The 17,471-nt window shown below is 41.9% G+C and overlaps 1 protein-coding gene across 1 annotated transcript; it reads left to right on the plus strand.

Moving 5' to 3' along the window:
* The first annotated feature begins 7,663 nt into the window (after positions 1-7,663).
* LOC120022869 (lengsin-like) lies at positions 7,664-10,433 on the plus strand. The gene is made up of 4 exons (XM_038966910.1): positions 7,664-7,693; positions 8,063-8,735; positions 8,877-9,043; positions 9,207-10,433. Exons 1-4 carry the CDS (start codon positions 7,664-7,666, stop codon positions 10,419-10,421), a joined length of 2,085 nt encoding a protein of 694 aa, XP_038822838.1. The 3' UTR covers positions 10,422-10,433.
* The last annotated feature ends 7,038 nt before the right edge of the window (positions 10,434-17,471 follow it).

Genomic DNA, 17,471 nt, shown 5'->3' on the forward strand with positions numbered 1-17,471 from the left:
CCAACCGCACCAGCATATGGTCTCACAAGGGGTCTGAGGATCTCATCTCGGTACCTAATGGCAGTCAGGCTACCTCTGGCGAGCACATGGAGGGCTGTGCGGCCCCCCAAAGAAATGCCACCCCACACCATGACTGACCCACCGCCAAACCGGTCATGCTGGAGAATGTTGCAGGCAGCAGAACGTTCTCCACGGCGTCTCCAGACTCTGTCACGTCTGTCACATGTGCTCATGTGCTCAGTGTGAACCTGCTTTCATCTGTGAAGAGCACAGGGCGCCAGTGGCGAATTTGCCAATCTTGGTGTTCTCTGGCAAATGCCAAACGTCCTGCACGGTGTTGGGCTGTAAGCACAACCCCCACCTGTGGACGTCGGGCCCTCATACCACCCTCATGGAGTCTGTTTCTGACCGTTTGAGCAGCCACATGCACATTTGTGGCCTGCTGGAGGTCATTTTGCAGGGCTCTGGCAGTGCTCCACCTGCTCCTCCTTGCACAAAGGCAGAGGTAGCGGTCCTGCTGCTGGGTTGTTGCCCTCCTACGGCCTCCTCCATGTCTCCTGATGTACTGGCCTGTCTCCTGGTAGCGCCTCCATGCTCTGGACACTACGCTGACAGACACAGCAAACCTTCTTGCCACAGCTCGCATTGATGTGCCATCCTGGATGAGCTGCACTACCTGAGCCACTTGTGTGGGTTGTAGACACCGTCTCATGCTACCACTAGAGTGAAAGCATCGCCAGCATTCAAAAGTGACCAAAACATCAGCCAGGAAGCATAGGAACTGAGAAGTGGTCTGTGGTCACCACCTGCAGAACCACTCCTTTATTGGGGGTGTCTTGCCTATAATTTCCACCTTTTGTCTATTCCATTTGCACAACAGCATGTGAAATGTATTGTCAATCAGTGTTGCTTCCTAAGTGGACAGTTTGATTTCACAGAAGTGTGATTGACTTGGAGTTACATTGTGTTGTTTAAGTGTTCCCTTTATTTTTTGGAGCAGTGTATAAAGATCCAGTACATTTAAAAAAAAAATGGAGACCTCTTACACTTCAGTGTTGTGATGCAAAAATCCTAGCAAAATGCTTGACGCATAGAATAAAAAATGTATTGTCAGATATTATTCATCCTAATCAGACAGGTTTTTTACATGGACGATACATTGGAGATAATATAAGACAAGTACTGGAAACAATAGAATACTATGAAATATCGGGGACACCAGGCCTGGTTTTCATAGCTGATTTTGAAAAGGCTTTTGATAAAGTACTTCTGGAGTTCATATATAAATGCCTAGAATATTTCAATTTTGGGAAATCTCTTATAAAATGGGTTGAAGTTATGTATAGTAACCCTAGGTGTAAAATAGTAAATAATGGCTACATCTCAGAAAGTTTTAAACTAACTAGAGGAGTAAAACAAGGTTGTCCACTATCGGCATATCTATTTATTATTGCCATCGAAATGTTAGCTGTTAAAATTAGATCAAAAAATAATATTAAGGGATTAGAAATCCGTGGCTTAAAAACTAAGGTGTCATTGTACGCTGATGATTCATATTTTCTTTTAAAACCACAATTAGAATCTCTCCACGGCCTCATAGAGGATCTAGATACTTTTGCTATCCTCTCTGGATATAAACCAAATTATGATATTACTATTGGATCACAAAAAATTTTACATTTTACATTACTATGTAGTTTACCAATTAAATGGTCTGACGGAGATGTGGACATACTCGGTATACAAATCCCAAAAGAAAGAAATGATCTCCCTCCAATACATTTTTTTATAGAAAGTTAGCAAAAATAGATAAGATCTTGCTACCATGGAAAGGAAAATACCTGTCTATTTGTGGAAAAATCACCCTGATTAACTCTTTAGTCATATCACAGTTTACCTATTTGCTTATGGTTTTGCCTACACCTAGTGACCTGCTTTTTAAATTATATGAACAAAAGATATTCCATTTTATTTGGAACGGCAAGCCAGACAAAATTAAAAGGGCCTAAACGAATATGAATTCGGAGGGCAGAAATTAATAAATATTAAAGCATTAGACCTCTCACTAAAGGCATCAGTTATACAAAAGTTATACTTAAATCCAAACTGGTTCTCTAGTAAATTAGTAGGAATGTCTCATCCTATGTTCAAGAATGGCCTTTTCCCCTTTATTCAGATTACACCTGCTCACTTTCGGTTGTTTAAAAGGAAATCATTTCCAAAATATCGTTATTTTTTAAACAAGCCTTAGAAAGTTGGTTGCAATTTCAGTTTAATCCACCTGAAAAGACAGAACAAATAATACAACAAATATTGTGGTTAAACTCAAATATACTAATTGATCAAAAAAACGTAATTTTCGAAGAAAAGAAAAAAAGGTATCCTTTTAGTGAATGATATCATAAATAGGACTGGTGGAGTTATGTCACACATGCAGCTAACACAAACATATGGAAATGTCTGCTCTACCCAAAATTACAACCAATTAATTGCAGCATTACCGCAAAAATGGAAGAGGCAAGTAGAAGGAGAAAAAAGTAAGAAACTTGTATGTCGGTCCTGTATTAACTTCTTATGGCTGGGGGCAGTATTGAGTAGCTTGGATGAATAAGGTGCCCAGAGTAAACTGCCTGCTACTCAGGCCCAGTTGCTAATATATGCATATAATTAGTAGATTTGGATAGAAAACACTCTGAAGTTTCTAAAACTGTTTGAATGATGTCTGTGAGTATAACAGAACTCATATGGCAGGCAAAAACCAGAGAAAAAATCCAACCAGGAAGTGGAAAATCTGAGGTTTGTAGGTTTGCCTATCCAATATACAGTGTCTATGGGGTCATATTGCACTTCCTAAGGCTTCCACTAGATGTCAACAGTCTTTAGAACCTTGTTTGATGCTTCTACTGTGAAGGATGGGGGAATGAGAGCTGAATGAGTCAGGGCTCTGCCAGAGTGGCATGAGCTGATCACGCGCGCTCACGTGAGAGTTAGCTCTGTTCCATTGCATTTCTACCGACAAAGGAATTCTCCGGTTGAAACATTATTGAAGATTTATGATAAAAACATCCTAAAGATTGATTCTATACTTCGTTTGACATGTTTCTACGAACTGTAATATGACTTTTCGTCTGAACCTTCGCCTGGACTTGCCCGCGCGTCGTGAGTTTGGATTGTGTACTAAACGCGCGAACAAAAAGGAGGTATTTGGACATAAATGATGGACTTTATCGAACAAATCAAACATTTATTGTGGAACTGTGATTCCTGGGAGTGCATTCTGATGAAGATCATCAAAGGTAAGTGAATATTTATAATGTTATTTCTGACTTCTGTTGACTCCACAACATGGCGGATATCTGTATGGTGTGTTTTGTTGTCTGAGCACTGTACTCAGATTATTGCATGGTGTGCTTTTTCCGTAAAGTTTTTTTGAAATCTGACACAGCGGTTGCATTAAGGAGAAGTGGATCTAAAATTCCATGCATAACAGTTGTATCTTTTATCAATGTTTATTATGAGTATTTCTGTAAATTGATGTGGCTCTCTGCGCAATCACCGGATGTTTTGGAACTACTGAACGCCAATGTAAACTGAGATTTTTGGATATAAATATGAACTTTATCGAACAAAACATACATGTATTGTGTAACATGAAGTCCTATGAGTGTCATCTAATGAAGATCATCAAATTAATTTTATCTCTATTTCTGCTTTTTGTGACTCTCTTTGGCTGGACAAATGGCTGTGTTTTTCTGTGACTAGGTACTGACCTAACATAATCGTTTGGTGTGCTTTTGTCGTAAAGCCTTTTTGAAATCGGACACTGTGGTGGGATTAACAACAAGTTTATCTTTAAAATGGTGTGAAATACTTGTATGTTTGAGGAATTTTAATTATGAGATTTCTGTTGTTTGAATTTGGCGCCCTGCACTTTCACTGGCTGTTGTCAAATCGATCCCGTTAACGGGATCTTAGCCGATCTCAGCCATAAGAGGTTTTAAAGAACATAAATGGTTAAAGAAAAGTGTGATAAATAAAAACATATACGAATTTCATTTAAGGACCAAAAAACTGACAGCTGTGCCATATAAATTGCAAAATAGTTGGGAAGAGATTTTCGATGTACCCATTCCATGGCACATGGTTTATGAATTGATACGCAAAACTACGCCGGATTCAAAATGTCCAATTTTTCAATTTAAATTACTATACAAACTTCTTGCAACCAATAGAATGTTATATATATGGGGGATACAATCTTCCCAGCTCTGCAGATTTTGCTGTGAGGAGGCAGAGTCATTAGATCATTTATTTTGGTATTGTCCATATGTAGCTCGTTTTTGGTCACAGGTCCAGGAATGGCTGAAGAATTGCAACATTTGCCTAGAACTAACGCTGCAGATAGCAATACTGGGTGATTTGAAAAGCCATAGTCAATCAATCAATAATATAATAATTATTTTAGCAAAAAATGTTATTTTTAAGTTACAATCTGTAGAAGCTATGAGAATAGAAAGGTTCAGTACTTTTGTGAAGCATCAAAGCACAGTTGAAAAATATATGGCAAATAGAAATCCAAAATGGATGATGTTGAGAGATATATGGGAAGGGTTGAATGGAGCTGAAGGGTGGGACTAATATCAAGATAACCAATGTAAAACATACGGGGTCTGTAAAATGTATATAGGTTCAGAAATGTTGTGAAATAGCACAGTTACAAATAGAAACCAAACTGGATGGACATCAGAAATAGAGGAAGGACTAAAAACAAAAAATATAACTATTGTAAAATAGATTGTGTCTGTAAAATGTGTATAAGATGTATAAACTGAAGGTAGAAGCCTAAGTGTTTATTAGTTTACTCCAATTGGGGGAAGGGTGGTAGGGTTTGCGGGGAATAATAAAGGTATATTCTTAAAAAAGTATAAATGTCTATATAGGTATGTGTATGTATATATGTGTATATGTATGCATATGTGTATGTATATGGATATATATATTTATCCCAAAAATATATGGGGGATTGGAAATGATGCAGACAATTACATTGATGGAAGCAACAATCTTTCCGCAATATTAAGCTGATCCACCCCTTAATTATTATTTTTTTAAACAGTGCCCAACACGCGGGTGAAAGACACTGTCTACCGGTCGCCCCCGCCTCCCGCCTGCTGTGTTCCGGAGAAACCCGTGCCTCACAAGTGGGGGCGAAGGACACTATCTACCGTAGCTACAACCTGGCCTCAGAGCATTTCTTATTACTTTGAACATGAATCCGGGACACTCCTTTTAGTATGAAATGTTACATTTCGTATGGTATGTATTAATTTGTGGATGTCCATCATCCATTTAGTATGATATGTTACGAATTACAATTCGTATGATATGTTACGAATTTGCAAAAACGTACAATATGTTACGAAGAGACCCCCCCCCCCCAAAAAAAACTAGAATAGTCCTAACTAAGCAAAATTACGTTGAAAAGACGTGTAAAATATGTATTTTCCAGACGTTAAGGTTTGGTTTAATTTAGGCTCTTAATGAGAGGTGAAGATACATATTTTCTATACATTTAAAATACATATTTTCCGGGACATTGAAAGGCATCTTTTGCGGACGTTGAAAAAATACGTATTTTCAGTTCTGAATGAAAGTTGACAATACACATTTTCCAGACATTGAAAATATGTATTTTCCCGATGTTGAAATCAGCCTCAATATTGGTTTTGAATGAAAGTTGAAAATATTTAGTTTATATTTGATTTAACCTTTATTTAACTAGGCAAGTCCGTTAAGAAAAATTCTTATTTACAATGACGGCCTACACCCATTTGTGCGCTGCCCTATGGGACTCCCAATCACTGTCAGTTGTGATACAGCCTGGATTCGAACCAGGGTGTCCGTAGTGACGCCTCAAACACTGAGATGCAGTGCCTTAGAGCTCTGTGCCACTCGGCGCTTGGGCCGGTCCAGACTGGACAAAATCTGAAGCAAACATAGACGTCTATGATTGGACCAAATTTGGTCTGGACCGGACCAAAAATCTATGTCCGTAGACATTGAAATTAAGGTCGGTCTCGACCGCACCAAATCGGAACCAAACATAGACGCCTATGATTGGTTCAGATTTGGTCCACACCGGACCAAAAACCAATGTCCGTGGATGTGGAAATCAAGGCCGGTCAGGACTGCACCAAAGAAAACGGCCAAAAGGCATCGGCATCAGTCCGAGCTTACATGAGATGTAGCCTACAGTGTTGCCAGAAATCAAATGTTTATGTATGCTCATCTATGTGGTAAGCCTACCGTTTGTAAAACACCAAAAAAAGACGTCCGGTCCGGACAATTTACGGATAGAAACTTGAAACCTCTGATCATGACAATAGGTTGAAACTCCAGGATGACAGTTGTGATTGTCCATTCCATATTGTCCAATTTACTTTGACATGTCCTGTTTTTGGGATATGTTGCTTGTTAACATGACAGTGCATTTTTTGGGGGGGATGTTGCCTCTTTTAAAATGGCGGTCAATAGGAAATAATGTTGGTTTTCCCCAATTTGTGGGCGTGGTCGAGGGGAATTCCTTATTATTACTTGAATGCCGACTGAGACAAAAGCTTAAAAATTAACGAATAGAAGTATAAAGAGGGTTTCCTGCAGATGCAGGAATGCCTACATGCAGGAACACCCCGATTTGCGGGCTGGAATAGCACCCTTCTCATAGAAGCTAGTGACGAACATCGTTTAGGCCCTATTAGGCATATGTGGCAACAAATAGGCTATTCTTTCAAAAGTTGAGTGACCGGAATTCTACACATCATGATGCACACATCTTAGCAGGTAAAATGCACTATTTTTTAGGTATTTATAAGTAGGCTATAGCTAGGCTATGCTGTATTGCAGTCTATATTACTTTTTAAAAAAAAATCTTATTAGGTATTTCAGTGAAAAGTATTTTATGATATAATATAGTTGTATAGTTGTTCTTAATAATATTGTAATAAAGTTGTTATCAAGTTGTTACAGTGTCCTGGATGAGCACTAAATTCAATCTAGGTCCTATGCCAATGTTGCACAAGTTAATCTAAATATAAATTAATCTCACTATAGAAAAAATATATTTATTATAGAAAAGAGAGCATATTTGGTCCTAGTCTTGATATAAAGGTTTTGTAAAGCCATATCAAATCTAGTTTTATTTCATACAGACAGTAGCCTAGTTCTTTACCATAAAATAGTTTATATCAGCAAAAAGTTAGCGTTACAACATCTATTGTAGATGCCTGATAAACATGTTAATGTTTCTCAGTACTTTTGAACTAAATGCATCTTTCTAGAAACTGCCTGAATGTCATGATTGGAGGCACAAACAAAATAGCTGAGCTGTGTGTTTTTGTCTCCACCTCCCTTTGCATTGACACAACGGGGGATATTGAATCGTGGATGTTAATAGCCAGTGGGGTGAAAGCAGAAGTGTTTCAGTCTCTACCAGTTGTCAGTGGATACCAGTGTCCAACAGGAGTGCCCATGGGTGCGTTGAGAGAATTTTCCAATCCATCACCATTGTGCCAATTGTCCATAAAAGAAATGTGCGAGCATAGCTCTGGTTTCAAATGAAGGCACTCAAATCTCAGGTCAAAACTCACAAATGAGTATAAAAGGAATGCATGACTCAGAGGATCTCGTTCTCGAGGTAACATCTCTAGCTCTTTTACATTTTTTAGGCCTGTAAATCCCAGTATGGTGTTTTGGATTTGGACACGACGTTGTTGTTGTTTCTTTTTACCCGTGAATGGTAACTGAATTGAAGAAACTTTAAAAGACATCACTATTCCATAATCTGAAAAAGAAAATGGTAAAAAAAACAAAAACATTTTCCATCCCTTTTGTTTTAATATGGTGTAACAAATGCATTGTTAATTTAACTGTAATCTATTTGTTGTAAGTATTAAAATGTATATATATATTAATAAATGTATATGTTTATTAATAACTATATAATAAATATATGAAAAGTACTTTAAAATACTGTATATTTTTGGTGTTTGTGTGGTGTTTCCAGGAGGGCTCAAGTAGGCTCAGAGACCAGGTAGATGGCAGTGGAATGAGCCTGGGCAAGAAGAAGGGGGTGAAGGTGAGTGGGAAACATGTGGCCCCAGTGGACTGGGACAGAGGGGGGCCGTCCATAGTCCACCACTCCGACTACGTGAGCAGCCCCAGACCCTCAGAAAGCAACCCCACCATCATCTCTATCGGCCCCTCTCCCCACTCCCACAGGCCCCCTGTGTCTCCAGAGAGGGCTCGGCCCAGGCAGGATGAGGGCCCCCCCTCCAGGGTGGAGTGGTCCAGAGAGGGTTGCACCTACAGCCCAAAGGGCGAGGTGGGGGTCTCCAGACAGACCATGGATGAGTTGAAGAGTATCCTGAAGGATAGTTCCATGCTTGGTGCCCGGGGGAAGGAGGAGGGGGGGCGTCCTGGGAGCCCAGCCCCTTACACCTACCTGCATGGGACCAACAGGGGAGATGGACGGCCGGAGTCCCAGTCCTCCTTCACCACTTTCAAGCCCCACACTGATGCTTCCAGGAGGGTGTCCACCAGGTCCAGGGACAGCAGCTCCATCCAGCTTGGCTCCGGTATGGACTCGTCAACCTCACACAGGTCAGATGTGACTGGAGCAAACAGGCAATCCGAAGTACGGTCGTCCACGTTTGAGAGCAGCAGTGCCAACTGTGGAGGTTAGTCTGGTTTTGGATTAGATTTATCAAAAAGCTTATATTCTTATTTTGTATAAACTTGTAGCTAGTAAAGTAGTTCCATCACAAGCGACTATCTTTTTTTACAGACATGATAGTTGCTTTTGGCTCTTTTTCTCATAGATAACAGTAAAGACAACATGGATAAGTCTGGGACTCGGAGCTTTGTCTCCGCCATGGAGCACATCAAGCAGCAGATTGCCCGGGAGAATATCAACTTTGTCCGCTTCGAGGCCACAGATCTCCATGGGGTGTCCAGGTCTAAGACAGTGCCAGTCCGCTTCTTTCATGTAATCATCTCACACACAGTACACAAACATCCTGAAACGTACTAGCTATAGTGTATTGAGACAACACACAATGTTATAATGCTATTTGTTTAAATGGTTGCTCAATGGTTATGCTTGCCTATAGGAAAAGTCCCATGATGCAAACCTTTTTTTATCTTTACAGGAGAAAGCAGTATACGGGGTGCCGATGCCAAGAAGCTACCTAGAGCTGACCCTGAGCCCTAAGAGCTGTGAGGTGGACCACGCCAACAACCCTGCCAACTTCAGTAGCGACGTGCTGCTTATCCCAGACCTGTCGACCTTCAGGGTGCTGCCCTGGGCAGAGCAGACGGCCCGGGTCATCTGTGACCCCTGCATGATAACCGGCAGCCCCCTGCGCACCGCACCCCGTCTCATCGCCAAGCAGTTGATGGGGCAGCTCCAGAGCATGGGTTTCTCCCTGTACTCCTCCTTCACCTACGAGTGCTGTGTCCTGGGCGCGCCCGACAGGGTGGGCCCCAAGACCATGCTGTTCCCTGCCACCACCCTGGCCAGCAACCACGACCTGCCCTTCTTCCAGCAGCTGGTGAATGGGATGTACTGCATGGGGGCCGACGTGGACAGTTTGGCCTCAGCCATGGTGCCCGGTCAGATGGAGATCAACTTGAGGCCGGAGTTCGGCATCGCGGCCGCCGACACCGCCTTCACGTTTCGTACCGGCATCAAAGAGATGGCGAGGAAATACAGCTACATCGCCAGCTTCTTCACCGACGACAGCCTGTACAACGCCGGGGTGCTTTCCCACTCTCTCTGGGACGCCAACGGCCACCGTAGTCTCTTCCACACCGGGGACCACGGCACAGGGGAGCTGTCGGAGATTGGCAGGAAGTGGCTTGCGGGGCTCTTGAGCCACTCGGCCGCCCTGAGCTGCTTGCTCTCCCCTGGGCTGGGCTGCCGCAGCCACATCGCCAAGAAGGTTAAAGACCCCAAGCACAACGTGCTTTACGCCACCTATGGCTACAACGACAACAGCAGCGCCTTCAATGTAAAATGCCACGGCGGGCGGGAGACGCATATCGACAACAAGCTGGGCTCGGCCATGGCTAACCCATACGTGGTGCTGGCGGCCACCGTGGCGGCAGGACTGGACGGTATCAAACGCAACCTGGCGGCTGAGACAGGTCTGACCAGGGCCTCCACCCACACCCAGCTGGGGAAACAGCAGTTTGCCATCCCTGTGAAGCTGGAGGACGCTCTGGTGGCTTTGAGCGAAGACCATGTGATTCGCGGAGCGCTGGGAGAACCATTTGTGCAGTATTTTATTGCTCTGAAGCAATTTGAGATTGAGACTGAAGAATTGGATACAGAGAGAAACAAATGTCTGGAATATTTCATATAGAAGTACTCAATATTGTACAGTCAGATTCCTGTTAAACAAATGGATTGATTGAATTCAGACAATGCTTTCTTTCTTTCATTATATATATATATTTTTTTCCATATTTGACAGAAAACAATAAAAACATGATTGAAATATCAACATCTGTGTGTAGGGCCCAAATGAATTGAAAATGAATTATCACATTTAAAAGAGAGTAGGAAACATCTGGTGTTTGGGTCGTGAATGATGATGCATTACAGTAGATAGCTGTCAGCATGGTACACAAACATAAATAACATTCTCAACCCATTACAGTGCTATGGGAAAATGTATGAAAGGAAACTGGCCACTTTACACTGAATACTGACATTGAAACTTATATTACATGTATAGCTGAACACAGAACACAGGGTACCTTATATTGAAGCAATTATTGTCCTATGCATGTATGCACTTTGAACTCAAACCAAAGGACAGTAATATACTCACGTTTGGGGTATTCGATTGACAACTAAGGGACAATCTAAATGACCATTTCACAAGTAAGGAATAACAATTATATTGCTTTATCAGAATCCGCACACTTGCCATATTAGAACATTCCAATATGTACATTTATTTTCCAATAAAATGTATCTCATAACCAGTGCAAAAAATACATGCAAATTCCCTAAAGACTTAACAGTCTAATTTACAATACAAACCCTGTCATAGAACAGTGCTGTTATTGCCTTGATCATAGACAACATTTACACATTCACTTCTTGCTGATGAGATTCCCCACCCGTTGTATGAATCGGCCAAGCTTATTTTCATTAGGCGTAGTTTCAGTCTGAAAGCTGTGTATGGAACTAACAGAGGGATGTCTCACAAACAAACTCCTGTGTTTGTCTGAGTCATATCTGTTTGTAGTAGTTGATGTCGGTTTATCAGAAGGCTTGTTGTCAAATGAAACAAAACTCTCAAACCGGCTATGTGCTCGTTTCCGCCTGGTGTCTGAATGAATTGCTGCTCGACTCGCCACAGTGTTTGTGGAGCTCAGGGAGTCCTGGTGCGGTTCACATTTCTTTCTAAAGCTCTTTCTAACCCAGCTAGTAGTTAACCCAGGAGATGAGGATTTACCTGCTGGGCTGGGAGAATTATGTTGTTGTTCCTTTTCGGTTTCAGTGCCAGCCGCATTGTGTGATGACCTGGAAGGGCTTGGAGAATGACCCTTGGGTGATGTAGTAAGTCCCACAGCTGACGGTTTTCCAGGAGGATCTGAGATGGTTCTCTGCTCTGTTGAAATGTCAGCCTGCACTAAATGCTTTGATCTCACTGAACCTGTCCTTTGAAGTGTGGATCTGAATGAATTCTGCCTTTGGAGTTCTGCTCCTTCTACCTTGTGTGGCGTTTTCTCCATCATTTTCTCCACTGAAACATCGGCATGCACTATATTCTTTATTGATGTCACAGAAGTTCTGGGTTTCAATGGATTCACACTTTGGCGTGTTTTCTCTTAATCTGCGGAGAACACCAAGTCAGAGCTGTTGGCCAGCTGGTCAGTGGATTCATGGCTCTTCCTGGTGGGGCCCTCCTTCTCCTCTGGTATTCCAATCAAAGATGTTAGCCCTTTAGAGCTCTCCACATTAAGTCCAGTTGGTCTGAAGTTGGAGGGCTTGAGCAGAGGTTCCTTTAGTTGTATTCCTAGTTGGGCTGCCGACATCGTCCTGGAGAGAGGCTCTTGCCAGTCATCAAGAGGATTCCTCTCTGTCTTGGTCGTGATATCGTATTGTGAGACAGACCTTTGTGCATCACTGAAGTTGGTTAGTTTATATTTTTGTCATTCAACTCTGTTTCCCTCTTCCTGTTGACCTCCTGGGGTGAGTTCCTCTCTGTGGCTGGATGGTCCCTGATTAGAACTGTGTTCGGAGCTGCCTGCTAGCTCTGCCGCACTGTGCCTTTTATCCAGGCCTCTCTCTGACGACCTTCCTTTAGCTCTTTCGAGAGTAGAGAAAATAGACAGCCTGAGAGAATCCTGGCTCTGCCCTGGCCTTAAGTTGCTGACAGGTTCCTCATACTCATGTAAACTGAGCCTTTTCCGTCTGATCTCTTCCAATCTCGTCTGACTCTCCCTCAATCTAGCAGGGGTCAGTTGGGGTTGGAAGTTGCTTAGGCCACCTAGACTGCCCTGTGGAGATGTCACTCCTAGACTGCCCTGTGGAGATGTCACTCCTAGACTGCCCTGTGGAGATGTCACTCCTAGACTGCCCTGTGGAGATGTCACTCTTAGACTGCCCTGTGGAGATAGCATCCATAGACTGACTTGTTGAGATGTCACAGAGTGCTCAGACATATAGTTAGGAGTTTCAGACTGCTCTGCCAGACGGCTGTTGAAGAGGACTGATGTTCTCATCTGGGATGATGTGGTTGGGTTCTGCGTACTGTCAGGCAGATGCAGATTCTCAACTGGCTCCCCTAGGGTCGCATCACTGTTATTGAGGTACGAGTCGATCTTCCACCTGCTAAGAGAGTTCTCACTGCTGAAAGGGAGTAGATGCTGTTGGTCAATGCCATACTTCTTCTTCTGCATGTAATGATTAATCCTGCCTGGTAACAGTGTGTCCTCGATGCGTCTGCCTCTCTCAGGGGCACCGTGAGCGCCGCCAGCGTCATCTCTTACATTCGTCAAGGGAGTTGTGGAATTCCCTCTCTGCGGCAGCTCTCCGGCGTAGCTGTGTCCCCTCACACGTTTCCCCATATCGCTGCAGTGAGATTGATTCAGTCTGTCCTGAAAGCTCAGTCTTCTTGTGACCATCTGTCCATTGTTGTATCGATCGTCCTTCTGTTGACCAGTAGAACTCATCAAGCCAAAGCTGTCTCCCACAGGATCTCATGTGAATCTGGTCGAGAGAGAGTCTGCTCTCAAAGAGAAGACCGGAATAAGGGTTGTACGTGGCTGTTGCCGGCTCTTTCCGGAAGTCTGAGAGAGAGTGACAGGCAGAGTGGTTCGGGCAAACAGATGTCTGAACTCCTCGTCGTAGGAGCCCACCAGCTGCCCTGTGACCACCAGGACCATGCTGAGGTTGATCTTCTCAAAGGACCACATGAAGCTGGAGAAAAGGGAGACCAAAAGAAAGGTGTTATAATAAATAAATGCAGTCATTCGGTTACTTATATATAAAACTCCATGAATACTTTATAAAATGTTAGTATGCTATATAATGTATAATATTATATTTAATATACTGTATTTAACAAGTATAAGGAAGAGTGTGGGAACATATTTATGTTTTAAATGCAATAGAGGGGACATTGTTGGTTAGACATACCTGTATGTACCGTACAACACTGTTTTGCAGTCCACCAATAGAGACCTCTGCTCCAAAGATCCATGGAACTTTGCTCCAGATCGACACATGTACTGCTGTCCTTTCACTGTCCGAACTCGCAAGTTCTGAACAAGACAAGACAAGAGAAAATCTCTCACCATTTATTTTTTCGCACACACACACACACACACACACACACACACACACACACACACACACACACACACACACACACACACACACACACACACACACACACACACACACACACACACACACACACACACACACACACACACACACACCACTACTACTACTACTACTACTACTACTACTACTACAACTCTAACCTTATCAAACTTGACAACCATCCCCAAAACCATAGACAGGAGGCCAACCAGAAAATTGGTTTGGAATGATTAAGAGTTACAGCAAGACAACAAAGACATTTCACCTTTCATTGGGAAACTTTGTTTTTGCTCAAAAACAAGTTCTCGATCTATCCAATAGAGACAAAGGGTAAAGACACTTTGTAACAGGAACAAGCCTGGCACTGTGCTATAAACCTCATGAAATAAACCTGCTGATGACATCCAGCATGTTAATACACTGATTATGCTTCAAGGGAAATAGACACACCGGTAAATGACTACTGCATTTCCACCAAGGGTGTGGAGCAAATGTCATTGCTAATCCGCGAAAACTCCTGTCAATAGTGAAAAGGTCATGCCTGACAAACCCCTGCTATGCATTTAAAAGAGACCTTGGTCTCAGTATGACGCCCTGATAAAATAAAGGTTAAATAAACAAAAGAAATACAATTTAATAAGGACTTTAAGCTCTTACAGTTCATTTGTGAATATACACTGAGTGTACAAAACATTAGGAACACCTGCCCTTTCCATGACATAGACTGACAAGGGGAATCCAAGTTAAAGCTATGATCTCTTATTGATGCCGCTTGTTAAATCCACTTCAATCAGTGTAGATGAAGGGGAGGAGACAGGTTAAAGAAGGATTTTTAAGCTTTTGGGACAATTGAGACATTGATTGTGTATTTGTGCCATTCAGAGGATGAATAGGCAAGACAAACGATTTAAGTGCCTTTGAAAGGGTATGGTAGTAGTTGTCAGGCGCACTGGTTTAAGTGTGTCAAGAACTGCAACGCTGCTGGATTTTTTTAAAGCTCAACCGCTTCCCATGCGTATCAAGAATGGTCCACCACCCAAAGGACATCCAACCAACTTGACTTTAACTGTGGGAAGCATTGGAGTCAACATGGGCCAACATCCCTGTTGGTACACTTTCGACACCTTGTAGAGGCCATGCCCTGACTAATTGAGGCTGTTCTGAATGCAAAAGTGTGTGCAACTCAATATTAGGAAGGTCTTCCTATTTTTTTCTACACACATTATGTGTAGAAAATTGTGGTATTTCATTGGACAAAGCAGAAGTTTTTGTTATTTTGTATTCATTTTTAAGTCAGTTAAGAACAAATTCTCGTTTAGAAAGACGGCCTAGGAATAGTGGGTTAACTGCCTTGTTCAGGGGCAGAACGACAGATTTTTACCTTGTCAGCTCGGGGATTCGATTCTAGCAACCTTTCGGTTACTGGCCTAACTCTCTAACCACTAGGCATTTTGCAAAGTATTTCAAATATAATTCCTTACCTTGAGATCTTGTATTTGGACACCTGCGCTCTTAGCCATATTCAGAAAGCTTTTGAATTGGAAGTCATCAAGAAGTATGTAGACCATCACTCCCCTTGTAGTCGCATTGACAATCTCCTTAAAAATATCAACGTCAGTGAAGACATCCATCGCTATAGCAATAACCTATAATGGAAAGGGATTAAGAACACGCTTAATGATCAGTTTTGTGAACTGCAGAGGTTTATTGAAAGTAGAAGTCTCAGAACTTGGTCACCAAATCTGAAAAGGTGCCTCATGTCTTTTTCTGTGTAGTAATTGCTGTGTTGGGGAGTAGTGAACTACATGTAGTTCAACTAGTAATTTAATTAAATTTTTCAGTAGCTTGGTGGTAGATTAACTAAATTCAAATATTTTCAGTAGTTAATTACTTGTTTTGCAATATAGTGGTGTAGCTACCTACTGGAACTACACACTACTTTTTTTCAAAAATAAAACATGGGTGAAGTAGGCAAGAATTACATTTATTTTTCTGCATCAGCCCTGCCTAATTCTCCCGAATTTTTTTTCATGTGCCTTATTCTCACTTTTTGTGTTAAATAGGCTTAATTACACATCTGACTCCAGAGTAATCTGTTCTTGCAATTTGGGGTCAACAACATTTCAGATGTATATATGATCGTAGTGAAGGTAGTGAACTACTTTTTCAAAGTAACTTTAGGTAAGTAAACTATATTTTTCTTAAGGATTGCTTCAGTGTAGCTTAACTTCTTCCAGTGTGAAGTAATTGGTAGCTTGGTAAACTATATTTTCAGAGTAGCTTCCCCAACATTGAGTAATTGTGGTATTCAAAAGTGCACTGTCTGTACAGCACAGTATGTGCGTTTTGAGAAGTAACAATTACTTTTGTTATCCGCACACACTCTTTCATAACCTTCTGGAATTACATATCCAATTGTAAGGAAGATGAGTGGAAACATTTCAGAAAACAATAAGCCTGGCAAGCAGTCATGACGTGTGATGCTAAAATTTCAGTCGGCCTACGTTGAAACCGGTTCAAGTTGAGACAGGCTTAGGTGGTTGATATGCCACAGACATTTAACTGAACATAAATTTTTTCTCAACATGTGTACCTGTGGGAAATGCTACTCTGTGAGAAAGACAATTCAAACCTGGAATGTGTATTTGTACAAACCATAACAGTAAATACCAGACACTGCAAATGATTGATGGGAAATTATATTATTGTGCCTCGTTACCTGTCTTGCGTCTTGGATTTGTTTACGTATCATCTCTTTGATGGTCGGTGTGTTGTGTCTGGGAGGGTGGAAAAGCAGGCTGATGTTTGTCTCCACGTTCTCATTGGTGACCTCTGGCCAGCCGAGGTCAAGGTCAGGAACCTCCTCATCTGACTCAGTGGGGAAGTAAGTCGAGGGAGCTCTGACATTTTCTTCACTTTCACGTTTCCCTGCTTCATAATCCTCATCCTCCGGGACTGGCAACTCTGCATTGTCCAAAATGAAGATGACCTCCTCTTCAGAGAGAAAGTTACTGAGTTGTTCAGCTTTGAGGTACTCCTGGTAGGCATCTCTACCCCCACTGACCAGAGCGTAGATGGCAAGCCGGTATGACTCCTTGTAGTGTGGCTGGATGTATTCCGTTGGAATCACGTCTTCTTTGAATGACAACAGATAGGAGAGCTTGGATTCCATTGTACGATTTCCCCGAGAGGATCTCTGATTTATGTGGAATGGGGATATTACCTTAAAAAATATATACAATATATTATGTGTTATGACAGAACTGATTCAATTGTGACTTGTACTATTTTCATCTTCACTATGTATAATGCCACAACCTAATGCCAAAGCTATTTAAGTGAAACAGTTGACTCACAAACTACCACAGGTGAAACTTCCAATAACTGTTTGATTTTACCATATTTTTGTAGACATTCTTCATTCAGTACATTTGTGGAAAATACACTCCACCTGTGTGGAAATTCAAGTACAGACAGTACACCACAAAGGATCTTTTCAAATCTTACTGAAAATTTCAGGGGAGAAAGAAAAGAGGCCTTGCACTCAATTGAATGTCATAATGTCAAC

The sequence above is a fragment of the Salvelinus namaycush genome, chromosome 2, assembly GCF_016432855.1.
Source record: "Salvelinus namaycush isolate Seneca chromosome 2, SaNama_1.0, whole genome shotgun sequence".
Taxonomy (NCBI): Eukaryota; Metazoa; Chordata; class Actinopteri; order Salmoniformes; family Salmonidae; genus Salvelinus; species Salvelinus namaycush.

Bases quoted from the DNA above. Each gene is read 5' to 3' on its own strand.
- LOC120022869 (XM_038966910.1), top strand. From the start codon at position 7,664: ATGCATGACTCAGAGGATCTCGTTCTCGAG. The intron at 8,736-8,876 runs GTTAGTCTGGTT...TTTTTCTCATAG, and splicing joins CAGCAGTGCCAACTGTGGAG to ATAACAGTAAAGACAACATG. The intron at 9,044-9,206 runs GTAATCATCTCA...TTATCTTTACAG, and splicing joins TGCCAGTCCGCTTCTTTCAT to GAGAAAGCAGTATACGGGGT.